The sequence below is a fragment of the Pseudopipra pipra genome, chromosome 13, assembly GCF_036250125.1.
Source record: "Pseudopipra pipra isolate bDixPip1 chromosome 13, bDixPip1.hap1, whole genome shotgun sequence".
Lineage (NCBI taxonomy): Eukaryota > Metazoa > Chordata > Aves > Passeriformes > Pipridae > Pseudopipra > Pseudopipra pipra.
The window spans coordinates 6,493,693-6,520,880 of record NC_087561.1 but is presented as its reverse complement, the minus strand read 5'-3'; the positions used below and the strand labels follow the sequence as shown (position 1 = coordinate 6,520,880).

General features: G+C 40.0%; 1 protein-coding gene across 1 annotated transcript in view; it reads left to right on the top strand.

Moving 5' to 3' along the window:
* TMEM164 (transmembrane protein 164) overlaps positions 1-26,954 on the top strand; it is a 34,171-nt gene extending 7,217 nt beyond the window's left edge. Inside the window, exons 3-7 of the mRNA XM_064669807.1 lie at positions 2,940-2,989; positions 4,656-4,722; positions 10,913-10,991; positions 20,359-20,459; positions 20,876-26,954. Coding sequence (XP_064525877.1) covers positions 2,940-2,989; positions 4,656-4,722; positions 10,913-10,991; positions 20,359-20,459; positions 20,876-21,082 — 504 coding nt within the window. The 3' untranslated portion in view covers positions 21,083-26,954. The remainder of the gene's footprint in view (positions 1-2,939; positions 2,990-4,655; positions 4,723-10,912; positions 10,992-20,358; positions 20,460-20,875) is intronic.
* Positions 26,955-27,188: the final 234 nt, after the last annotated feature.

The window sequence follows — 27,188 nt, the reverse complement described above, 5'->3', positions numbered from 1 at the left end:
TTTTATGCTAAAATATTAAATACATTCAACTTGCTGCTATTTAGCAGCTGGAATGTAACATCCTTTTCAGATGTGGCAGTCTGAGCTTGTCAAACCACAGGTATGATTTTTATTTCAGTTACCTTTCAGAAAGCAAATGGCTTTTAAGTGGTAGGGCTGAATTGATAGTTTATACAGAAAGAAATGCCAAGTCAAAGCTATAAGGTGGAGCTGTTAAACTATTACTTCCTGATAAATGATAGAATGATTGTTTTGAACTTACTTTAAAATTAATTTCGAGTTAATTAACCAAGACTTTTACATCTCTTAAATTGTCCCTCTGCTTAGATGTTCCTTGTCTTGTGTGGGAAAATGGATGGTTTTTATAAGTACAGTAAAGTACACTTAACCCTACCACTCTTGGGTAAGTATACTTTATTGTATCTTAGCCTTTTAAACATAGCTTTTAAACATACCTTTTAATCTCTTCTGCTCTGGAGAGTACTTGGATACACCTAAGAGGGTGAAAATTTTTATTTCAGTGCAGATTGACCAAAGCCTGTCTCTCTCTTGCTTTTTTTCCTTTTGTTTTAAATTAATTCCAATTTTGGAATAATCTGGTTTCCCTGAATTTTTCACATTGCTCTGAATATTGCCAGTAGAAATTAAAGTCTAACCTCTTGAAGCTTTCATTCTGAAACAGTACACTAAACCAATCAATTTATGATCTGGTTAAGTGATCAGGACTGCAGTGTTTGAAAAGAAAGATGTGTTTCCAGTCTGCTGCAAGGAGATACTAAATCAAACAGCTCAGGGACAGACAAGCTGCGATTTTGAAAGGTGAATGAAATCCGTGCTGTGTGTGTGAGATGCAGGGGTTTTACTGGTCCTGTGCTTGGCTGTCTTCTGCCAGGAGCTACTCAGACATCTGTGAGTGTTCCCATTGATCCCAGGAGTGCTACTTCGTGTGATGCTGAATCTGGAATGGTTAGAACTGTGTGACTCGTTCTGTTCTTCCCCCCCTACCTTTTGAATTGTCTTTTGTCTCTTTAGTTTGTTGATCAAACAAGATGATCTTTGTTATTCATGTTTCTGTCTCAGCAGGGCTAAGGCTGGTGGAAGAAAAGCTTTTCATGACAAGTTTTGACTTCCCTCTCTGCTGCAGTGTACTGACTGAAAATTAGTGCCATTAAAATACTTTTGAGAGGAGCTCTTATGTGTAGTATTTTGTAGAGATTTGGAACGTTCTGGGATAAAAGAAAAGCGGAAATGCAGCCAACTCATAGGGCCAAACAAACAAAATCAGTGAGCTCTCCCTATTTAGCTCATGGAGTGAGGCAATAACATTCAATTAATAGGTATTTGAAGAGGTGTTTTTCTTTAGTTCAGAGGCAGTATTGCTGTTCCATTTTGAACAAAAGATTGTACATATCTTTTGAGAATAGCTCTTGAGATTTTTACTAGTCTTGATTTTTGAAATGTTGATTACTAAAACTGGTGGTGAAACGTGGCATGCTAACATGTCAAAGAAACTAGGAAATGTTAGACAAAGGAGAAAATTTGCAGCTGGCAGCTGAAGCATTGGAAGATCTGTTCCATAATCCTGAGTTTTAACATAAACATTCTGGTTATGATTTTTCTGCTGTTGTAAAAAATGGAAGTCAAGCTTATTTTGTGAAAGATGCCCCCTAACAGAGGGATTTGCATGCTTAAAAGTGTTAAATATTTATTTTTCCCTCATCAGTTCCTAAAAATGTTTCTTTCAGTAGAGTTGAAGTAAAAATAAGCAGCTGTGAATCTTGTTCTCTCCTTTGCCTGTCTCCATGGTAGTGAAGTGTTTTAAATTGGTATGTCCATCTGAGTCTTTGTAGCAGTGCCATCCTTTTTAAATGTGAGCTGGTTTTTACCCTCAGCACTGAGATTCAGTGTACAGACGTGTATTGTAGCTTTTGCTCTACCATGTAGTAGTTGGAGTACTCTGCAGTGCATTAGAAAAAGAAATGTCTGGTGTGATTAAGACACATTTCTGGTTTGATTAATTTGTCCATATAAAGAAAAAGCTCAATCTGTAGTTTTCTAGTTTGTTGTTGTTTTTTTTTTTTTTAAGATGTAGGAAAAAGAAAGAAAAAAATTTATCTTGGAAGAGCAGAATTTGTTTCATGGCAGTATTAACTGTGCTTCAAAACCAACATATATCTTGTGTCAGTATATAAAAGGATGATGCTAGTCCTCTAAATTTAGATGGGGCATTTTAGCAAATCAACAGAACTTTATTACATAAAAATTTAGATCAGGTCCTATTTATGGTAGGAGTATGGCCTGAAAAGAAAAACAAACAGGCTGCTCCCATTGTATTCAGTTATTTTTGGTGGCTAATAATTGGTGACATTTTTACAGTAGTTTCCAAATACTCTGAGTGTGACAATGGAAGCATTTAAAGGTGACTGCTAAGCTTGCACATAGAGCAGATACTGTGGTAGCCTTATTTTGGGAAGTATTAGGAGGCTTTCAGAGACAGGTATCTTGTGTGGGACCCTCAAGAGCTGGATCTGGCACTGCTGAAGGGAAGGGCAGTGGTGGTGTTGTAAATGCTGGTCTTTAGCACAGCAAGGACCTTATCATGATTGAGGGTTTAGGGACCTGCTGTAGAAAATGATTGCTAATACAGTAATCTGCTTTTTGAGAGACCTTTTATAATGCCAATAACAACAAGCTAGAATTTGACTTGTTTGTTTGGCACTGAACTCTTGGTGCTGCTCATACTGCTTAAATCCTTTTTATGTGGGTAAAGTGAGACCTTTTAATTTTTTTAAAGATTTTTAGTGTTTTCTAGCTCTGCTGTAAAACAGTTCTTCTGGTTAGCAATGACTTGTGACATACAGAACTGGGTAGGAAAGATTTAGAAAATGGAGTCTAAAAGAGGTCATGTCATTAATGTAAATTTGTTTCTGACGTTTCAGATTTTTCTTCTCGCCTGTCCCCCATGTCGGACTGCAATGATTCTCTTCAGGTAATACCTCTTCCTTACTACATTTCTGTCTACTTTCATAATGTATTTTAGAAGTTAATAACTGCTTAAGTCATAAAATGCTAAGTTTTATGTCCAGTTGGAAATGCATATTGGTTGGATTGAAAAATGATACATTGAAAGGAGTCAGAGCTTAAAGGGTGAGTGTTGGGCCACATACCCTTGGTGCTTCTCTATGGTGGGTTTGGCCTCACTTTTGAACAAGAATTAGCTCAGTAACAGAGGAGTTAATGCAGATTAATGTATGAGCTGCTGTAATTTGTGTCATGGGCCTTGCACCTTTTTATTATCCTCAGTAAAAATTAGTAACTGGGCCTCATTGAAGGCCATGCATACAGTATGGGTCTAATTTTAAAATTGGGGATAGGTAAGGTTAAATAGTTAATGCAAATTCTTGCTGACCTGGGTATTTCTTAAATCCATGCAATCTTTCCTAAAATACTGCATGTTACTTTAGGAACCACAAGAGCTTCTAATGTGCAGGAGGCTCTAATGGGCTACGGCAGCAGAGTCCAGTGAGCAGCTTAAGGACTGAATTAGTTGTGTTGTGGGGAGGGTCAGGGGACTTCCCGGGCAGAATGGTAGTCAGGAATGGCTGTAACTGCCACCCTGACATTAAATTCAGCTCTTTCTTGTCTAATTCTGGACATTTACTGGACAAATGATGCTGGGGGAATGCCTCCTACCTTCTCTCTGCAACTTTCCCCCGTTGTTCCTTATTTTTTGTGCTGGATTATAGAGATCCTGTGTCAGCATCTCCATCTTGGAGAGTGTGAAGAGCATGTCTGGTGTCCGGGAAATCTTTGCTAAAGGTTATAGGGCAGAGGCCACAATATTTGTTGTTGTTTTTTTTTTCAGATTGAGTATTTCTATTTTGACACCCTGACAGCATCTAAATTATGTGTGAAAGACTGTTTTAAAATTGTAATACCTTCTCCCCCTCGTCCCCCCCATCAAATTCCTTTTAAATTCCTAACAGTTTATGACAGGCAGTGGTTCAGTGGTTGGTGGCAGTTTATGCTTTACTTAGTATCCAAACTGTTTCAATCTCCTTTATACAAGATACAATTTTTCTGTTCCTGTGATACAACAGTGGTTCAGAAAAAGATGGTTGAAAACTGCATAAAATGCAGTATTATAACACTACTGTCCTGCCTCATGCTTTGTTTAGGACTTGCTGTTGCATTTCGATAAATGTAGTTCTTTTATTTTAGGGACTTCTTTCAGATTCCTGAAGCTTTTCTTTGGAGCTATACATTCATAGGGTTAAGCAGGATAAAAACTGTTATCAAATATGCTATTTTAAGCTCTGGAAGACAAGTGAACAGCAGAATTCCAGCTATCTAGCAGCTTGCATCATGAACAGGATTATGGACAGTCCAGGCTTTCTAGGAATCCAAAGCTTATTATAGAAAGCAGTCCTACTTTAGGAAATTCTACAAATGTGTATTTAAATATATGTTTTTATCCTGGTTATTGCATCTACCAGTATCTCATTAATTGCATTTAACAGTGACTTTATTCAAATTCAAGCCAAAAGAATTTTAAGTGTCTTGCTACCTTTTATTGAAGAGATACTACATAAAATAAGTGAAAGCACTGCATTGGATTTCCACCTGTGAAAAGAGTATCCCATCTTTTTTCTAAGGTTGCAGATGCACATGCTGAACGGGGCCCTGTTGGCATTGCTGTTTCCTGTTGTTAATACACGCCTGGTGAGTGTACTATAGTTTTCTTCCTCCTTTTTAATTTATTTCTAAAAGATTTTCTTTGGAAATATGTCAGAGCTTTGCTTTGTTTGGCCTTTTAAAGTTTATTTTACCAGGCTGTAGATTCCCGGTACGGGTCATTACAGTGGAGCCAAAATACCAATCCTGGATTTTTGGGGTGTCTGTAACTCGGTGTGAAAAGCCAACACTGCTGCATTCCAAGCATCAGTTCCATCCTGGCCTTAAAGGAGAGGAAACTTTAATGGCTTTGAAAGAGGCTTTCACAGGTTAACCTGGTGGCATGTGGTCAAAATTCAGTTTCAGGCTTTTCAGACTCTGTGTAAATGTAAGATTCCTCTGGCCTGGAAAATGCCAAATGTTGTTCTTGGCTGTCAACCCCTCTCTCCCAAGATTAGGCACAGCAGGTTTCTTTTTTCCCATCTAAGTTTTCAAATCTGCTATAAAACTCCAGTCTCCTGGACAAAAAGTTAACCTATTGTTGTGCCTAGTAAGATTCTTAAACCTATTGGCCATAGGGCACATGAATTAGTATTATTAACAAAATTGTTGTGGACTTCAGACTCCATTGCAAATCTTGTTATTGGCTCTCCCTTTGCAGATATGAACTGTCTAAATAAGATTAGGTATAAACTTATGCTTATGTGCAGTTTGCAATTGTTTTATTAAAACTTGATACTGCTGAAGGGCATCAAATGAATAAAACAAGTGGGATTTTTTCCCGATAAGGATAAATCTTTTTATTTTGTATTTAAAGCCATCTAGTTTTCAAGTAAATATAACCTTAAGCATGACAAAATTATTTTCCTGGGTAACCTTTGAAGGATAAAATGTTGCAGTATTTAATAACTCATTAGCTTTTGTTTTCTCTGCCACGATCATAGATGTCACTCATATTAGGGCAGTGGTGATTAAACAAGAAAGATGCAGACTATTCACAAAATTGTCTCCATAATTAGGATTGGAGGAGCCAAAGGACAATGTCCAAGAGCAAATATTTTTGGAGTAAATACAACTTAGGATATTTTTGGCCTAACAGCTTTTCTCTTTTCAGTGTTTCTTCTGGCAGAAGATAATGTGGGTGATGTTGTAGAGTGCTGCTGCTTTGACCCAGATTCTCTCGTGGCAGACAGACGTTCAGCTCCACAACTATCATTGTAGTTGTTTACGCTGACGTTGGCCTGAAAGCAGGAAATGTCTCCTAAAACTTAGTAGGAATTTCAGAAGAATCTCAATAATTTTATCTGAGCTGTCTGCTCTGGTTTACAGTATCTAAGTGAAAAACTTTTGGTTGTCGAGAATTGTCGTGTCTCTATGCAGCAACTTCAAATTTCAGTTTTATGATATTTTATGTCATATTTTTGTGTGTTTCATACAAAAATGTTATATACTTAGATATTTCTGTAAATAGTTGTAATATATAGTGTGTGGCACAAAGAGCATGAAAAATTGGTCACCTAACCCAGCGTGGGGAGGGAGATGGTCTGGGGCAGAGAGAGTTCTGAGGTCAGTGGAGCTGGAGAGCAGGAGATTGGTGCCTCCCATCACTTTGAGGGATTGTGCCAAACAGATGCATGGCCCTGAGTGCCAAAATGCCTCCCTGGTGCCTTTCAGAGTGTAAAATGTGTTTTGTCTTTGTGAATTATTTGATGTATAGTTGGATGTTGTCTTGTGGTAGGTTTTTCGTTGTCCTCGGCTGACATTGTCCTAAAGCTCCCTCTTCCATGTGATTGTTTGGAATCTTGCAGGCAGCAGATAATGGTGCTGATCTGTAGTCTCTGCTTGGAGACACCTGCTAATTTAGCAAGTTCAGCAGGAGGCATGTGCATAATAGCTGGCAAGTTGTGTATCATTAGGGAGATGAAAGCAGTGAGATGCAGGAAAAGATATTAGATGTGCAGTTTTATTTGTGCTTACCAATAATCTGAAAGGGGCAAAAGGCAGGAGATAGAGAATGGAAGAGGATCATTGCTTCACCAGCTGATGGATGATTTAGTGGATATCAGGGTTTTGCTTCCAAGTGTTAACCTGTTCAATGTAATTTCCAGAACACCTCTTACAACATTTTGTGGCACAGGCTGTTGGGTCACATGTTTTTGCTACCAATTACATTACTGAATGCATTGTAAGTATTCTTTTTGTATAACTACTTCAACATTAAATTATCCTGAAAAATAAATTAGTTGAAGCTTCTGGCATAATTTCATGGTTTCCATTTTCTTGTCGTGCATCTGTTAATTTTTTTTTTTTTACAACATCAGTCATTTCAAAATTATTCTTAAATAGTAGTCTATTGGCAGTGGAAATGGAGAGTTGAGATATTCACTGCACCTACAGAAGAAAGTTTCTACCTTTTGTTGTTTTAATCTTTCAGTTAAACTGTGCTTGTCAAAAATCTTGTTGGACTATAATGGGCACCGGGGGTAGTGTTCCAAACAAATGTAGCCTGAAAGATGAGGTCAGTCTATTCTGTTCTTTCCAAGAAAATATTTTCCTGCCTTGGCATGATGTTGAGGTGTCAACAATTAACAGATGCAACCGATGCACCCACTTGTATTTATTTGGCATCTAAATACTCCAGTTATTTGCTACATTATTTATGATGTGCTGATGGAATTAAATTTTGTGCATTGGAATAGACACTGGATAGAGATAAAACTGTTTCTTATTCAGTCAGCTTGTTCAGTTCTTATTCAGAACTCGCAGTATTATTTTGTGAGTTCTTATCCTTTCAGAAATAAAGGGTATTTTAATTTTCCCTCATAATTTCATCCCTTTCTCATGATGTGAATAATTCTTGGTCAGCATTAATTATTCACTCTAATCATAGGGTAATCTTTTGTGACTCTTAAGTAAATAGAGAAGAAGATGCTAAGGGGATTGGCTTGTTAGGTTCCCAAGTAGGACCCTAGAAATGCATAAGAGGATACACAGGAGTAGAAAGATTTCTTTTTACTCTGTGTTTATATTACATGGAACACAGTGTAGGTCCTGATAACCAGACTATGTGGGTAAATTCATTTAACTGGCACAAAGACTCCAAGTGTTTGGAAAGTAACTGGATTTGTTTGAGCTTTCATATTGCATTAATCAAATTTTAAAGGAAACTCTTTCTACTGGTTTAAAAGTGGGTTGGTGGTTTTTTTTGGTTTTTTTTTTTTTTTTGCAAGCTGATGTCCTGAAAATGTTGATATAGATAAAGTAAAAAACAGGACATGTCCCAGAGGTGTTGGACTTGTTGTCTCTGCTCACATGGCTGAAATGGTGCAGTTTTAATGTTTCCAGAAGCTGCTATTTTCTATTATTAGAACTGTTTGGCCAGAGAGGTACACATTCAAAATCTGTGTTAGGGGCAGAATCATACTCTGAGCAGGACTTTGAGTACATTCCATGCACACTCCAATCATTGCCTGCTGATTGTTGAAGTAATTCAGTTTTCCTGAAGTGCCTGTGCCTGCACAGCAAAGTGAAACAGGTCATGGTAGCTCATTAAGTCATCTCTAAACTGGCTTTATCTAACTGGCACAAGGAAGAACAACGGGAACGGTTGGGGGCGACTGAGAGATTGTGCTTGGGTTGCTGGTAGGTGATAAAGCCAAGGCTGGTGCATCTCCGAGCAGTTGTACATGCTGTGTGCATTAAACTGCTATGAGTGTGTTATTGATGGTAATGCCTAAGAGGGTGGCTGGTACAGTGCAACATTTGATGTTTGCTGGGCTGTGTGCTGGATGTGCTACAGGAAAGACCAGAACCTGGGAGTTGAATTCTTTCTATTCCTTTTCTGCCATATTCTGCAGTGATTGTACAGAATGATGGAGGAACTGCTCTTGCACAGTATGGTGCTTGAGCCAAGATACAAATATTTAACAGAGGGAGGAGTACTACTTTCAGAAAACAGCAAAGTGTTAACCTGCTTTCCCACTGAAAACCAGCTGCTGGGTGATCCCCTGTACTTATCTTCACTTACAGTTTCTCTTTGCATGTAGAAGGTGCCTCTCTGCTATCTGTAAGTGAATCTTTCATTGATAAAACAGTTTATAGACAAGGCATTTAGGTCCAGGTGAGCCAGTTGCTCAGTACAACTTTATAGTTCCTCTGGTGTGGTTTTTTTCATTTTCTGTTTGTTGTAGCCTGGCTGTGCAACTTGAGTGCTTGGTTGTACAGAAACTCTGCAGCTCTACAGCAGGAAATGCACTTGCATGATCAGCCAGGCTTCAGAACAATCCATCTCTTACAGTGGGGGAAAAAGATGTTTTGTTTTACACACAAAAAAAATATTGTCAACACTTCTGCAGCATAAACAACTGTTCCTCTGTTCTGAGGAGTGTCCTGAGCGCAGTGTTTGTGTAAGGGACCCTCACAACTCTGAGTGTGGAAGCCCTTTTGAAACCAGAGATAACCAGAGAATGCTCCTTGGCAGGAGTGCCTGCCTCACGTTATGGTCTTTATATTCAGGAGCAATTGTTTCTGAAGTGGGAGAGGTGCAGCTTTTTCTCCAATTAGGAAAACTACTTTAGCCCCTTCCCAAATTTTAATTCCCTCGCTTTGCTCTCTGTGCCCTTCGACAAGGGACAGCAGGAAAGGTTCAGGAAACCTCACAACTTCCATGAAGTTCTTGTTTTTGCATACCATTACCTTGCTTGGGTTTATGTTCTGATACAGAATATTTGGAATAAAATAACCCAACAGATTGTATGGAAAGGTTTGTTAGCCTAGTCTCCCTGGAGCTGGCTGAACACCTTGGAGGTTGCCATCAGGGCACAGACATTCAGCTGGGGGATGCCAGGACTGGCAGAATCTGGCTGTTGGTTTTAGCATCTTTTACATTAAAAATAGGATATAAGAATCATAGTTGAATTTAAAAGATCACTATGTTAATTACCAGCTGTTCATTGACTGCTATTTAGGAAGAAAACCGAATTATGTTTCAACCTCTCTTCTGTTAATGTAGAAATTTCTGTATTGTATCTGTTTCAATGCTTCAGTGTCTCCGAACAGCAATAGAAAAGGAAAGCTTTTCTCCCCCTCTCTCCTTCCAACAGACAAGCCACAGTGGTAGGTCCCATGTCTGAATTCGCTTTAGCCTGTAGAATGACAGGACAATTGAACCAAAGCTGATGGCTTTGTGTTATTCCTGTGAGATCTCATACCTGGGGTCTTGTTCGGTTTTCCCTTCAGAAAAATAACTGAGCTGAAAAGCCACACTGCTCCATAGTCAGCTGCAGCAAGAAGCTGAATTCTGGGTTTTGAGTGTTTTCTACTACTGTTCAGTTTTAAATGTGTTGCTTTAGTGTGATAAACAGATATAGGCAAAGGTACTTAGAGGTGGGAATAACTTTCAAATACTAACTGATAAAGAGCTAGAATTGGTTGGGCCTGGTTTAAGGGGCTCAGACTCAGTTATGGTTCAAGTTATTTTTAGCAGAGTATTATCTTAGCACAACCTGACTTCTCTTCCAGGAAGTTACACTAATTCAACTAAACAAACAAATGACTAACTGTAACTTCCCAAAGTTGTCAGCAGGTGAGAAATACATGATTTACTACTAACTGGTAACTTGTTTATCCACATCTTTCTGCAGCTTCTCTTTAAAACCAATAAAATACTGGTTATTTTTTATTTTATATTTGGTCAAGCTTAGCAGTTCCACACATGCATGCAGATTGCTATAAATCAGGTCTTTTGAGGTTCTTTCTTTTGCAGGTAATTAATATATAAAAGTATAAAAATATATATATGCAAGACCTCATTTTTTATAGAGTTCTGTCACTCACAAGGTAGCAAGTATCTGTTCTTTCTGGAAAGACTTCTGTTGTATGGGGTGTGCAGAGTTTCTGGTTTGATTACTGGAGGGGTTTGCATTGTTATTAGTAATTTATGCAAGCAAAGAAAGGAAAAAGAACAATCTTATGCTATTCTTTCGGTGTTGTGCTTCTGGCTAACTTTGGGAATTGTCTACTGGAAGTGCTGCCTTCCATTTGTGGTAAGGGGAGTGGAATGGGTACAGTTTCAGGGTACTTTCAAGGCACTGACCATTAATGTCAGCTCTTTGTCAATATGCATAGGTGATAAAATAACTGAGCTCAATGCATTGTCATAGGTCCTAAGGAGAATGATTCCTTGTAACTTGGTTATTAGTGATGAAAAATATTTACAAATATTTTCCTTTTTCCACAGCTCCCATTTGAAATGGAAATTTATTATATCCAGCATGTGATGCTTTACGTTGTGCCCATCTATCTGCTGCAGAAAGGAGGTATGTTAACAATTTACTCCATATGGACTGAATTGGTCCCATGCAATGAAGAAAATGTGCTTACTGGATACCACCAATTTCATTCTTACCCTTTTTTAAACCAGTTTTCCCTCTTGTTACTTAATAGTTTCTAATGTTCTAATGTTGGAGTTGTAATCCAGGTAACACCAACTTGTGTCAGGCAGTGAAATGGAAATTAAAAAAAATGGGTCTATTACCCAAAGGGATACCAAGGGTGAATTGGTATAATGTGCACTGTCTTTTTGAGTAGCATCTCTGCCACTTTGTAACACTCTCAAGTTGTTGGGGGGGATGTATTTTTAAGACCTTTGCCTTCTCAGTGCTTAAAATGAGCTCAAAAAAAAATCATGATTACATCCCAGTAAATATTAGTTGTCTAGTCAGGCAGGTTACAGAAATTCTCAAGCTCTAATGAAATGCAGTGACACATATTAGTGACATGAACTAGCTTGCTTGCTTATCTCTTCTAACAAGATTTCCATCTTGCATTCACTTGTGCCATAATAGTTCGGTAAGTCTGGGAATCCCAAATTGTTCCCCTGGCCAGTGATTTTTCCTCAGAAGGGAATGCAGTGTGTATTCAGCTGGTGTGATGCTTTGCTCCCCTCTAGCGTTCACATGCCTCCGGCTGCATTTTCTAGCAGAGCTAAATTGTTTTATTTAGGCAATAAAAGATAACTCATGGTCCAGGGGTTCAGTCGCCTTTAATGAAAACCCTGATTATGTGATGTGAACCAATGGGATGCAGTTTAGAAAATGCTCAGAACAAGCAGAATCAACCTCTTACAACTGATTCAACAGAATGGATTTTATACCAGCAGTGACTTAGAATCCTTCAATAACCTCTGTGTTATAGTGACTGTATTGCACTGTAACCTGCTGAGTGAAACTAAACAAAAATTATTCAAGGGAAAAAGTGAAGTATCATACTTCAAAACTTCATTCTGCTTCTTTCTCTTACCAGAGAGATATGACAGCCACATTTAATTTTAATCCATCCTTGGTATCCTAAAATTCTGGCAAATAATGCTAAAGTGCAGTGTGGTTGCAGAAGTGATACAAAATCCCAGTCTTTGCAGGAGAAGTGTGGGGAGCAGGGGGGGAGAAAGTGTAATCAGCCATGGAGTACTCTGTAGGCAGTGACAAACCAAGCTCTTGTGATGTCAGTAAATCACTTGGTGGCCTTGAAGTTCCCATCTGACATCATTTTGACATGTATGTCCTCTGCCTTAAGGTTTGGCTTTGGATGTCACTTGATGTGTTCCTTTAAGTTTTGGGGTTTGGTTTGGTTTGGCTTTTTGTTTGTTTTGAAGTAGAAGATCTTGGGCTTTTTCAGGACCTGGGACTGACAGGACTGTATTTGCAGTTTGAAGGGTTGGGGATTGTCACCCTGGTCCAGTTTTCTAAACTCCTGCCCTATATTAACTTACGGGTATTTGCTGCCATCTAATGTTGATGTGATGGCATTGAAATTGCCAAAGAGCTGGGCTGGCTAAATCTATCAATGGAGATTGCTCTAGGCTGTGTAACTAATAACTGTTCCATGTCTTATGCACTTGCCTTCTTGTCACCTGACTGACTGTAATTCATTAACATCCATCAACTCCTGCATTAGTTATGGTGCCACAGGTGACCTGATGCATGATTTTTGATGGAAAAATTACTGGGCCTGAAAACATTTGTTAGTGTTTTGTCATTTCACTAGCACCTCTGTTTAAAGTACCTTCTGGGTAGATCACACAGGCCTTTATGTGAAAATTGCTTTTTTCTGTCACTGACATTGAGCAGCATGCAGCTCAATTTCTGTATTCTAAATAGAAATTTGCAACAGTGAATCTATGGATTGTGGCTGAGAGAAGTAATTGGAGGGTAGAAAACTGGAAAAATGACAAGGAATGGATTGCATATGGAAAAATGTACGACTTCACTTTTACTGGACATCTGACCTTTATGGGGTCCAAACATTTCTCAGAGGCAGGGTGAGCAGAACACCTGAAGCAGAGTGGATTTGAGGCTCAGCCCGTGCAAAACTGCACGCCCACATTTGCTGATGTGCTAATCAGGTACCACACCAGTCATGCACACGCATTCGACTCCCTGCTGAAACCTTTCCTTTTTGAAAGGAAATTGGGTGACAGCAAGCAAAGGCTGGAATGATTTATTTTCAGTGTCTTCCTGCTGTTCATTACTGTGGTGCAGACAGGTCATGATGCACTGGCAGCATCACCTTCATGTCCCTCCTGACCCCATAAGTGTGGGGGCTTTACCACACTTAGCAGCACACTGGTGAGAGAAACTTTTAGAACTCAGGCTTCAGTGTAGCACAGTAAACTCACTGAAGCTCAAGGGCATATTCCCTCTTGGGGATTAAGTCTTCTTTCTCTCCCCTCTGTACTGAGTGAATGTAAGTTTCCCTACTTCCCTTTCTTAACATATCTTCTTCCCAAGTGTGTGTGTGTATACATACATACACATTTGTGCCAGACAAAATAAATGTTTATGCACAGTGGCTTATCTTTCTTGGCTGCACTAAGAGACTCTCATGCAAAATAGATGCAGTGTGGATGTAACAGGCCAGCACAGAAGATCCCTAACTCAAGACAGTTCTTACATGAAATATGTCTGCAGTTGGCACTTATATTTTTCTGGATGAATCTCACCTTATGTCACCTGTGACTGCTCCCCAGAATTACAGGATGCATCTGGGCAGGCCACAGCATTCCAGAAATAGCTAGATGGGCTGAACAGTGACCTGCAGGTCACTGTTTTCTCTTGTCCTTAGGAAATGAGACCCTTGCTTCTCTGTCAAAAAAGTCCAAATGCTTTTGTAGTTTGTGTTGGTTCACTGTCATGTCAGGTGAGTGTGGGCACTGGGAAAAGGGAGGTGCCATGAATGGTCACGGTGGGAGGCAGAAGACCAGAACCACAGCAGTGCAGATTTAGAGCATGGAACCAACACCTTCATCAAAAAGCTCCTCAAACTGCTTCCTTCTACAACTGAGCTGGTTTTCTGAAGCATATGAGTATGATCTGATAATTATACTTTCTGTCACTGGGGTACAGACTGCAGGGAGAAGACTGAGGAAGATGGCAGCTGAGGAAGTGTCATGTCTCAAACTGCCACAACTATTGCACCAGTGCATTAACCTGGTCCTCTAAGATCCAGGTACTAGTGGTGTTCAGGACAGCTTAGTTTTTTAACTGTATACTCTTAAGATAATGGGGGAAAAATCGAATTTGCACTGCATCAGCTTTAGAGACTCTCAGTTCCTGACTGTCTTGGTCCTTAAGCTGGTTTGGTCAGGTTTTCAGATAGATTTGTGCACCTTATTTCAGAACTTCAAATCATATTGAGATTTAATCGAAGTGAAATTGTTATCTCCTTAGAGCAGTGAGCAAATGATGTTAGCCCACAACAGATTGAAATAAGGGTTAATTTATAGCAGCTCCCTCTCAGTGGAGCTCAGAGATATTCTGTCTCGTGTTTCGAGATCGCCAGCGTTATTTAGTTGCCTTAGGGACTTCAGCAAGTGGAAGAGGATGTTGGTGTTGAGGTTTTCTAGGATTTTGTTCCCGAACAGAGCTCCTGGAGTTCCGGGATACCCCGGCGTGGTTGCGCTGTGGGGCCGCGGCCGCCAGGGGGAGCTGCGCGAGCCGGGAATTCCCGCTTCCAGCGGGTTTGTCCGCGAGGTGCGGGCCGGGAGGGGGTTCGGTGGGGTCGTAGTTTTTTGGGGGGCAGAAATCCTTTTTCTGGAGCTAAATCTGACAGTAATGGCCTTGCAGATTCTGGACAGTCCTGTGGTCCGGCCCTAAGTGTTTTCAGAGCTGATTTGCTGTGCACAAGTGGACAGACACAGACACCCCAAATAATTGAGTTGTTTGCTGGGAGTAGAGTCAGAATTTTCTTCTTTTAAGGCAAGTGCTATATCTTTATAAGCAACGAAGATCCAGTCTCTCTGACTCAAGTCCTAGTGCCCCTTTCTTTGTTGATCTGAGAGTCTTCAAAAGTGGCATCAAAAGAGAGAAGTTCTTTGGCATTGTCAGAAAATCAGGAGAAGCTGATTTATTTTTTTCCTCCTTTTTTCCCCTCTCGTGGAGAATGAATGCTTCAGTCACGCTTCAGAAGCTGAGCAGAAGCAGCTCTGTGGGGGCAGTGCAGCGTGTCTGACCTGAGGGGAAGCTGATGTAGAACACAGATACCAAGTACAGAGGAAAGGATCATTTTTCCTGGTGGCTGTAAACTAGGAAAGTGCAATTAAAGCAATGGGGGATCGAAATTTGCACTCTCCATTGGCTGTTAGGACTTGCTTTCTAGAGTGGGGGATTACCATATTTAAAGATTTTTTTTTTTTTAGCTGTTGCACCCTTTGTTCAGCCACTTTTCTCCTTTGCGACACTCTACCTGTATTTGGCTAGATCTATCCTTAGCTTTTTAAAGGAGTTGTAAAGCAGGCTTTATTGTATACCTTAGTAGTAATCCAGGAAAAGTATCACTTTATACTTGGATATATTTAGGTAGTAATACATCTAGTTCATCTCCATCCTTGATAATGTAACAGCTCTTTCACTGAACCTCTTAACTGCTTGGAGATCTGTCGACTCTTATGTATTATTCCCCTACTCTCCTGCTGGCAGTTCCATGTTCCCATTCCAGCTTTTGTCTACCTGCTGCACCCCACGTATTAGACATAAATGTCTGGTTTGCTGTCCAGCTGTGCTTGTCCTGTGGCACTTTGAGCAGCAGGGTGGCTGTGTGCTGTCGCTCTGGCTGCAGGCTCAGTCTCCTTTGTAGCTTGATCATTCCAGGACAATCCAGTTTGATGATTTAAGAGACCTGGAGAGGAAGAGAAGGGGACATGTCTGTTCTGTGACCCCCTGAGCTTTATGCACTGGGCAGTTACAGTTTGTTTGAAAAATGAAATCTCTCTCTAGGAGAGGGAGAAATTTAGAGGGGCAGGTACCAGTATCTAGAAGAGCTGCTACTGTCTGAAGGAAGAGGAAGAACTCCTGCTGCTTCTTTATGGAGAATAAAAAGTGGTTCCTGAGCGGAGTAGGTAATATAAGATCCCTGTGTGAGCTGGTTGTGATGAGAGCAGCTGGCACTGAGGGGAAACAGAAACCTCCTGGCATAAGGTAGTATTTTGAAGTCTACACATGGAGTCTGAACATGTAGGGGAAACAGTGGATTTCAGGATCATCCTCTTGAGAACATTTTTTTCCTGTTTTCCTCTGGATAGGAAGTTTGGTCTCTAGGCCAGCTCAATAGGCCAAACAATTAGAATTAACCCTTTGATCAAGGGAAATAAAATGAAAATAAATTTACCCTCACATTTTTGTAGGCTTGAAAATGAGAGAACTGTAATAGTTGCTGTGAGTTTTGGTTTAAGCAGGTGGTCTTGTAATTGTGAGACTACTGAAGGAGAGTGTGCAGTGCTGGAAAACTCATAAAGCTCTATCAAATGTAGTGGGAATGGAAACCAAGACATTAAAGAGATTATTTAAAGCCTTACTAAATTAAAAATTTGTACTATATCTAGGTTCTAATTCAAACAGAGGAGTAATTTTCTCCTTCATTATGCTTTCAGAGAATTACAAAGGGAGTATCACTTTCCATTAAGTTGCGCTCAAATTTTTACAAGCCTATGTATTGAGAATTTTAGATAAAAATAATGGTTCATAAGAACACTTGAACTAGCACAAGACATTGTGGGGGCAGCAGTATAAAAGAAATGGAGTCTTTGTTGATTTTTAGATTTTTAAAGCCATGCTTCCATTTCCTCGATGGCAAAGTAAACAACTTGGCATGTTCAAGGTCAACAAAATTTTGTTGCAGAAGCAGACAAAGAATGCCTAACTCTTTGATCTATGTGGAATCCTTCCTATCAATGCTATTGAAGTACTGAAGTTTAATTTAAACTGACATATCCCCTGCCATGCTATTTCAACACAGGAGCAAATATACAGCCTACCAAGATGACCCTGATTTGGAATGGTCTCAACTGTCTGGGCCATGACTCTTTTTGAGAATGAGATTAGTGCCAGACTGGCAGTTGGATTACATTTTTTAAATGCTTAATGTATAAGAATTGCCCATGATCCTTAGCAAATAGAGAGTGAAACTCTCTGCTATTACCTGTTAAAATTGATTTCCCACTCAAGCAGCAGAAGCTTTTGCCAAAGCCAACACAGGCCCTTGAAACAACCCCTCAGCTGGGACTCAGTTTTCCTGTTTGTGTGTCTCTGTTAACAGACTGTGTACTATGGAAAGGAGACCATGCTGCTCCATTAAACAGCCATCTGCTGAATAGCAGGACTGTAGAGTAGTAAAATCTATAGTGGTTATTTATCTAATGAGAAAGGTACAGAAAAGATCCCAGGTATGAATTTAAAATTAGTTTCCCAAAGCACACTTGGGAATGCGGAGCACTATGAGATGTTTTCCTGTGGAGGTCAGTGTTTCCATTTTGTCCCTTGATGGCCAAATAATGCTGCTGCTGAAAGTCACACCATTATTTTCAGGATTCCAAAGTCTAACAAGGGAGGATTTTTCTATTACAAAGCAAGCCCAAAAATCTGTAGAGAGCAAGAGTTGCTGATGCATGTTTTGAAGTTTTGCAACAGAGAGAGAATGTAGCAGAGTGAAATTCTTGGCTGAGGGAACCTGAACAGCTCTCTTGAGGGACCTCTGAAACATGATTCTCTGACTAGATTGAAGCTGGACATGAGAAGTCTGGGTTCAAAGCCAAATTATGCCATGGATCCTGTTGTCATCTTGTGCAATTTCCTTGGTCTTTCAATGACTGCTGTCTCACTCCATGCTCATGGAGTCCACTTGTCTGTTTTGGTGTTCATACCCTACCTGCACTGTAAATCACTTGGGTATGGAGGTCTCTGTATTTTAGCTTTCCAACAACCAGGCTTTGTCAAATACTTCTGAAGTAGCAACTGCCAACAGATGAGTTCACGTGAAACCTAATTTGGTTTAGCCTGTTCCCAAGGAACTGCTTTGATACCTTATTTAAATTTTATGTTGTGTTATGTATCTAGGTTAAACATGCACCTAGGACTTCAAAGACAATATAAATAAATTTTGCAAGTCAAACAATGTTTTCTTTACAGCTGAGGAAGGAGCACAAAGAGTTTCTGTAAAGCTTGACCAGGTCACCTAAAGTTGGTGCAGCCAAAAATAGAGCCATGATCTCCTGCATTCTGACAGCAAAGCTGGTTCCTCCTTCTCTTGCTCTCTGTAATGAAAAACCATATTCAAGGTGGTGTCACATAGCTGATGTTTTCAGGCCGTGGAGTTTAATGAATATCGTTGCTATTTAAGTAAAGACTCCTGTACCATTTTCTAAATAGGATGCCAGCTCTAAGCTCACACTTGCATTCCAAGAATTACTGTTGGGAATTTTTTCCCTCTACCTGTAGAGCTTAAAGCTATTCATGGAGAGTTTGCTTTTACCTTTAGATTTTACAGTTCAGACACTTCTGAACTTCACCTTCCTGCTGGGTAAGCAATCTTACAAGCTGCTTTTTGCTTTCCAAGCAGCTTCTGTGCTCCTGTTTATCATGGATGCACCAAGTCCCAGCTTGCTCAGTGAAACACGGTGTGCAGCCGTACCTTGGCTAATTACAGTAATACAGCCTCTCATTAAAGCCAGGGAGTGACGTGTGGGGTGCAGATGTGCTGCTGTCATTCAAACAGGCAATCAGTGTCTTGCTCTGGGGATTGGCAGCAGAGCACTTGTGTTCTTGTGCAGCTTTAGACAACAGCGTGTGGGTAACTTTGATTTTGTGCCATTCACAAAATGCTGTTTAACCGAACTTGTTTCAGGCAGCTACTGCAAAATCAATCTGAACTGGCATGATGGGTACAAACTATGGAGGAAAACTATGCAGAAAAGAATTTTAAAAGGGCAACAGATTGAGGAGGCATTCTTCTAGAGACTTTAAACATGAAAAGGGATGCACCATTATACAGGGATGTGGTAACAGCAGTTACTTGTATTTATCTACATACATAGGCATATTCACAGCAGCTGTGGTCTGGTGGGTTCTGTGGTCACTGAACTCTGCATGTGGAGTTATTTGAGTTCTCAGTAGCCTTGTACAGCATATGCTGAAGTCTGTAATTACTTCCTGGTAATTACTGAATGTGCCAGCAAAGGCTGGTATCAATATTGCACTCTGTGCTGTAAGCTGTCCTTTGAGTACTGGATACACATCCCAATGTTTATTAATATCTAATGGATCAGAGAGCAGATAAAGGCAGATAAAAATTGCCAGTGTATTTTTATAATCCTCTGGAACTCTTACAGCAGCTGAGCAGTATGACATTGTGCATCTTTCTTTTGTGTTCTGAGGTTGAAGTTATTAAAGTCATAAGGAAAATATTATTTTTTCCACATATCTTACACTAAAACTTTCATGGCTGCTAGTAAGAGTCTTAAGAACTCTCTAAACTGGTTTTGTTCTCACTGTATGAAATTTGAATATTTAATTCCCAAAATAGTCATGTATCTGTGGGTACTTTTATTAGATCTGATTTCCTTGGTACATTCTAGATCAGGGAACATTGTGTTTTGTCAGTAAATAGACAAAACCTGCTTTCAGGAGGAGAGAGAAAGGTGGAAATAACATGGTATCTGCTATTTCCTTTGAAGGGAAAAAGTATTGTACAGTATCTGTGGTGTCTACTGATTATAGTGTAGGTATACTACCACTGCTTGTAGTGTATACCTGAAAATATCTCCACAGCAGTTTTCATTTAAAAGCAAAGCCTCTCATTGATGGATTGACTACTTTATACAGCTTTTCTCTTTCTTGGCATTATTGGTGCAAGTTCCTTTTTGATAGTTGTTAAACAACCATAAAATTAGGGAATGGCAATGCTGTGCTCTAATACAGTGCTGTGCAGGATCTGCTGCTGCCTAAATCAGTTCTGTGCACGCTGAAGGCATAGTCCCTGCAAGAAGCAGCTGTTTAAGTATAAATAACCTGATTTTTGAAGACTCATTGTACACTGTGTCTTAAAATCATATAGTACTTCTGTGGTAGAAGGAAGATTGAGGTAAAAATTAATGGTGTTGGTGAAAAGTAGGTAAATGTAATGAGATAACATATTGCATATTTTTACTGCTGGACCAGAAGGAGGGAAGAAGCTGTTCAGGATGCTCCAGGTGAGAATTAAAGCTCTCAAATATTAATTACTGTGATGGTATTGAGCAGGTTATCAGCTCAAGCCAGATGCCCTGACATGCACAGAGCAGGAGAGAGAGGATTATTGTTGAGTGTTTGATGGACACAGCAATGCAGCTGAATACTAATGTGTTCCTTTCTTTTCAAGGTATCTACACTCCAGAGCCACTCTGCAATTTCTGGTGGGCTCTTTTATCCACGGGGTTTATGTTTGTGTATCACTTCAGCATCTTGCAGATTCTGGGACTGGTAAGTAAACACAGGTTAATAAATGGGTATTTGCAAGTACATCCAAAGTAACACCACTGACTACTTTGTCTCACAGTGTCCAGATCCACATGGATAAGAACTTGCAATGCAAATTTTTGATAAGGCCGCCTGTATGCAAATTGCATGTCCTAACAAGCATTTGTATCTTGCGTCTTACAAGCATTGGTAAAATATTTCATAGTTTGGCTATGTACCTGCATAAATCCATCTATTAAATGCACAAAAAAAATTGGATCTGCTTTATTTCTGGAAGCTGCCCTATTTGTGTTGAGCAAAAGCGTCACCTAAACATTTTTCTGTTATTATGGTAATTTCAAAAATTGCCAGTTTAGGTGTCTGAATCGGTGCAAAGCAAAAATATTGTTTAATTTATAAATTTGTTGTCACTTTCTCAGGTTACAGAAGTGAATTTGAACAACATGTTGTGCCCAGCGGTCTCAGATCCTTTTTACGGGCCCTGGTATCGAGTCTGGGCGTGTGGACATCAGACTGTCATGACCATGACCCATGGGAAGCTTGTAATCCTACTGTTTTACAGTGCTGTCCCCTTCTTTAAATGTAGCATGGACTTGCTCAGACTCCCAGCTAAGAAAATAGACTGAAATTTCTCCCTGTGGAGTCGTGCAGGAAGCAGAGACACCTATACTGGAAAACCAGGAGGAGGGATGAGAGGACAACGGCTTTATACTTCTCCCCACAGTTTATTGCCTCAGAAACACCTTTGTAATCAAGTGAGGGGTTTTTTTTACCTGCTGTTTCTCACTGCCTATTGCCAATGGCAAAATTAGTGGCCTTATTCTGGGAAAGGTTTGTGTTTTATACATTTTGTATAGATTACAGTAGAATCTTGCTAAGCCACCATTTAAAGTTAGGCCAGGACCTGTCCACATTCCAGCAAAGAGAGTGGCAGTGCTACCTTGTTTTGACTAATTTTCCATTAAATATAAGTACAGTTATATCATGGGATAGGAAATAATGCTGCATTGCAACACTCCAGCGATGTGAACGAACACATGTTGAACCACATCATCCTGGCTTAACTCTTAGAACCTGAATGTTCCAAAGCAGCCACAGGAAACAATGTTAATCTCCCAGTTGTAAGTGCAAAGGAGTGAGGTTCTACTGTACTTTCTTTAAGCTGGTTGAAAATGTTGGGGAACAATAACTCATTCAAACAATACTTTTTTTGGTTTGTTTTTTAAATCAACTACTTAATTCTTAAGCTGCTGTGGATAAATATCCATCTAGTGAAGTCCCATCATATCTTGATGCTTTGGAGATGCTTTTATTTGGGTGAATAGAAAAAAATCATGTTGAAATAATTTCAAAAGACCATGTTATGTATAAGCCATGATAAGATATTGCATCCACTCTTCTGTCCAGACTTTGAACAAAATGTTTTTTCACTTAGCTTAGACCGGAGAAGGAGTGGAGATACAAAATCCATTGTAAAGATCAGAGTTCTCTTTTTTTTTTTTTTTTTTTTTACTTAGTAGCTTTTGAAACATTCCTGCTCTGTCTACACTGCTCCTTGCTGAGTAGACTGGTTAAAAAAGGAACAAACTGAAACTGTTCTCTCCCTACAGCTCTTTTACATTCTGTGTACCCATTTTAAAATACAGGTACAAACAGGAATGTCAAATCAGTGCAGGCCTCTACTGAAAAGAACATGTTCCAGTTTACTGGTAAGAATAAATCTTCTGTCAACATGTCTTTTGGAGAACAGGATGTAGATGGGCAGAATGATAAACAGTGAAGTGTGTACCTGTTCAAATTTTGCAAGGCTAGAGGAGAAACTGTTGGGCAGAAAGATGGGAAAACCCGAGTGTGTTCTTCCAGAACTGTGAGTCTGTGTCACAGGCTGTTGGGTTTTGAGGCTGCAGGTTTTTGTTGCACAGAAGTTTGTTGCAATTTATAGATTCATTGTGTTATCAAAGCTGTGACTTGTAAGATAAAGCAAAACCACCATACCTCCTTCAGCTGGATCACCTGAAGGGATGTTCTGAAGTTAGGGTACAGTCATTTATACCTCAGGAGGGAAAAGTAAGAACAAGAAGTGGTTGATTTTGGGCTTTTTGTCTGTTTGTTTTCCTTAAAAAAGAAAAATTTTCATTGGCGAAGGAAGAAATGGCTACTTCAAATATTTTTATTCTGTATGATTAAAAAAAGTACACCTCGATCAGAAATATATTGTCCCACATTCTGATTTACAGACTAGTTTCTGGTTTTCTTCCCTGCCTTGCTCTGTGTGTTTGTATGTGTACATATATACATACATATATATACATATATATATATATATATACATATATACATATATATATATATATACATATATATACATATATATATATATATATATATACACACACACACACATACAAGAGAATAGATACATGTATGCTTACAATTTGAGAACATGCAGCATATACCTGAACTATCCCTCAGGCATATACAGCTGGTGTGAGTTACACAGACTATGTGGCTCCTCATGTTTTTAATTAGAATTCAACTCAGAAGATAAGCACCTGATTTAACACAAGTTCACTGTCAGTCAGTGTTGGTACACGAGGAATTCCACTGTGGACTCTCCCTGCTGCCTCAGGAAAACTGGGAATATCTTCTGAAGCATTTGTGGAGAGGGGCCTAAAGAAAGAATGTGTTGGCATTGAAGGCCTGAATCCATCTGTGGAAGATCACTGGATGGAAGGGATGGAAGTTCTTGCTGGTTGTTTCAGCAGATTCAGTCCTTTGTGATGGGCATTGCTGGGAGATGCCAATGCTGGATGTTAAAGCCTGTCCCTTATTAATATACTTCATCCCCTGTGCAGTGCTGAGCAAAATACTAATTCTTCCCAACCTGTAGCTACTGTCAACTACCAATCATGGTTTATTTATTTACTTAAGAATTCGGCAAAATGCCTTATGTTGGATTCAATTCTGTTTAGAAGGAATATTTAGTATTACAATAGAATGATTTTAGCCAAATTTTGCCAAATACTATTTAGCATTATTATTTGCTTAACTTAAAGTTTTTTGTTTTTTAAAAAAATCTTTCCTGTTTTTTAAAGAATCTTTCCTTTTTTTCCCCTCAGAATATTGTAGTTACTAGAAACATTTCTATAGGTAGCAGTCTTTTTTTTTTTTTCTTTTTTAAACTATAGCATTTCCTATTTATAGTCATATGCTTCAGGGCATTCCAAACAAGTATAAAGCAGCTGCTGTTTGCCACCATTGACTGCCTCTGGTCAATTAAAACTGCAGGAGCATTTAAATGAGCTCAGGTGTCTCACTCAGTGCAGGCTCTTTGCTTGGAATGCAAAATTTGTGAGCTCTTCTGGCTGACTTAAAATTCAGTAGGAGGAATGGCAGAGCTGACATGAGGGAAATCCCTGGGCAGTTTGGCTGAAGGGATTCCAGGTGTAGTTGTACCTCTTGCACCACTGGCTGTGACAGCAGAGCCACTGAGTGGTCACTGCTGCCCTCCTTCCCACCCTGGATCAGAGCTGGCTGGTGGTCACTGGGCTGACTTGTGCTTTTCCCTGTTATGCTGGTCCAAAAAAACCTTTAAGATCATCAAGCCAACCATTGACCCAGCACTGCCAAGCCCACCACTAACTCATGTCCCCAAATGCCACATCTACCCATCTTTTAAATACCTCCAGAGATGGTGACTCCACCACTTCCCTGGGCAGCCTGTTTAATGCTTTGCAACCCTTTTGGTGAAGAAATTTTTCCTAATATCCAATCTAAACCTCCCCCGGTGCAACTCGAGGCTGTTTCCTCTTGTCATGGTGCTTATTTCCCAGGAGAAAAGACTGACCCCCACTTGGCTAGTGACAAAGTCCACCTTGAGCCTCCTCTTCTCCAGGCTGAGCCCACTCAGCTCCTACTCATCAGATTTGTGCTCCAGACCCTTCAGCAGCTCTGCTGCTTTGTTTTGGATGTGCTCCAGAGCCCCAATGTCTTTCCTGTAGTGACAGGCCCAAAAGTCACAATTATTCCCTCCCTCCCTGTGCCCCTTTTTGAAGGCTTTTAAAACTTAATATATCATGTTTGGTGATGGTGAGCCACCACAAGGAACTGCATCCACAGTTCCTTGAGAGAGAAGGGAGAGCGAGGCTGAGAGCGAGGGTGAGGCTCCACTGAAGGGAGGGGCAGGTCAGAATGGGAGCAGAAAGGGAACAAACTTTTTGAAGAAACCATCATGGACCTTCACATCCTTTACCCTTTATTCCTCATCTATCTCTGGTATCTGTTGGGAATGTGCATCAGCCAGAGCTTGTTTCATGTGCATGCAGGATATGGGGAAGAACGGGAAAGCTCCATCTCTGTAGCAGGTATTTGTTGTTTTCCCTCACAGAGGCTGATTTTTCTTTTCCCCTAAAGGTTTCTTTTGTAGGCATACTATACAGATGTACACTATACAGATGATTTCTTTGGTTGCTTTTATGCTTATTTATGCTGGAAATGAAAGAACAAAACTCTCCTGCTGCTCCTGGGAGCTAACAGCTTTCTCTGCTGGGGTATTACGCACACAATCTATGTCAAGATAACTTGAAGCTGTTGCCCGGTACCTGGTGCTGAGATTTTACAGAGCTGCAGTGCCGTGTACAAGTGAAGGGTTGTCCTGGTCCTCCTGGCTAAATGTGCCCCAGTCCTTTGTGGTGGCACTCACAATTATGGCAACACTGGCAATAGGTGGGGGCAGGAGTTGGGCTGGACAGCCACGCCCGCTATTCCCCACTGCCGAAGCTGAGTGTAAAATCTCACCCCAAAGTGGGCTCATTTACTGTCCAAGAGCAAGTTGGGCACAATCCCAGAAAAAAATCCTTGTGCAGTGCTGCTGCCTGGCCTTCACAGAGACACTGGTATGTATTAAGGGGTCTGAACAGAGCCCTCTAATAGTACTGTAGGCACTTCAAAAGAAACAAGGAGCAAGGAAACTGCTCCTGCTGCCACCGAGTGGCTACATTTCCTTCCAAATGTACCCATAAATGGAGCATTATTAACTTTAATAAACTTGTTTACTGATGGGTTTGTTTATCCAGCCCTCCAAAGCACAGAAGGGAGCCAGTATCATTTCTCCACCCACTACCTTGTGCCACAGCTTTAGCTGTCCAGGACCCCTGCAGTGCTATTTTTCCAAGGACTCAGACACTGAACAGTGTCTGAGCTTTATCTATTCATTTATTCATTTAGCTTCTTGCTATTTAAGCACCGAAGGAGAATTTGCGTCTTGTTTCTTTTGAAGGGTGAAAATGAACCGTGCATGTATAAACTGATGAAAAGCCAGTCTGTGAACACGCACCTGGAGCTGGTTTTGGTTCAGCTTCTTACAGTTCAAAAATGCTGCTTATAGGCAAAGCCTACGTGTGCTTGAGCAGCTGCTGCCTTGCTGAACTTGGGAGACAGGAAAAGTCAGTCCATTTGCAAATCTTGAGGTGAGAGAGCACCTAATTGTAATTTCTCTTCCTGGCCACAATCAGGGTTTTGATATTTGTGTATATTTGATATCATTTTGTAAAGCCCAATTGTATTTTCCTTTCAGAAATGGTATTTGCAACTGTTAAATGACTGTACTTTTATGTCCTAAGTCTTGCATCTAAACCAGAAGCACTTGTTTTTCTATGCATCCATAGCTAATGGAAAATAGAGTTGTGCTGTTTTCTTGTGTTGCAGTTGTTTCACTGGAGGTGGATTCTTAGGAATTAAATTAGTCCTAATTGTTAACAAAGCTCTGAAAAGGCCAAAAGGCAGGAAGAGGGCCCAGTCAGCCCAGGTAGGAGGTGCAAGGTTTCTGCAGGCAGACAGGTCAGCTTTGATGCTTTCAGTTTTATGGTGACAAGACTCATAAGGAATCTGTTGATTTTGTGATCTCGTACTCTAAGTGATATTGCTGTAAATCTGTCTTGCAGCTGTTGGTGTAACTTAGTCAAAGCCAAGCTGTTTTATAAATAATTTTATTTTTCTTCAGGGTCAATTTTGTACTTTTTTAAATTATTTCTGCATTTACTGAGTCATTATCCCAATGCTGCAGAGAACGCAGCAGGCAGACCAGTGAGCACTCCCTGCTCTCCCCATCCACGCTGTGCCAGGGAGCTGGAGCTGGGCTGGACCACAAAGGGGTCTTTGGAAACTTGCAGATCTGGTTACCCCACCCTCTAGTTCCAGCACAGCGTTGTCCAGGCACATAATGGTTTGGCAAGGGCAAGGGTGGACGTGGATGAGCTCAACTGCCACATATGCTGTTAGTTCTGAATAATTTGTAAGAGTGTTATGAATTTTGTAAACTTTTTAATGTGCTAAACCTTGGTTATGAGGTAACTTTACAAATACGGGGTAATTTGTGTACTTGTTTTTGTATTTCGGTCTGATGATGGGATTTTTTTTGTTGTTGTGCCCTAAGTACAGATCATTGGGCAAATAGTTGTTAAAACTTTGAATTAAAACAAATAAATGCATTTTAATGGATACTGGACAGTTTTGTTATCATTCTAATTTTGCCAGGCCTGGAGTTTGTCTTGCTTAAGACTTTTTATAATTAGGTAAGAAAACTAAAATTGCCTTTCCACTTCAGTTTGTAACATTAACAGTCAAGAGTCACAGAGGCACTAAATATTAGCCAATTATAACTCAGGACAAAATACGGAGGTTTCTGTCTGAAACAGTCTGTACTGCCTGATGTCATCCATTTGCACACAGCAG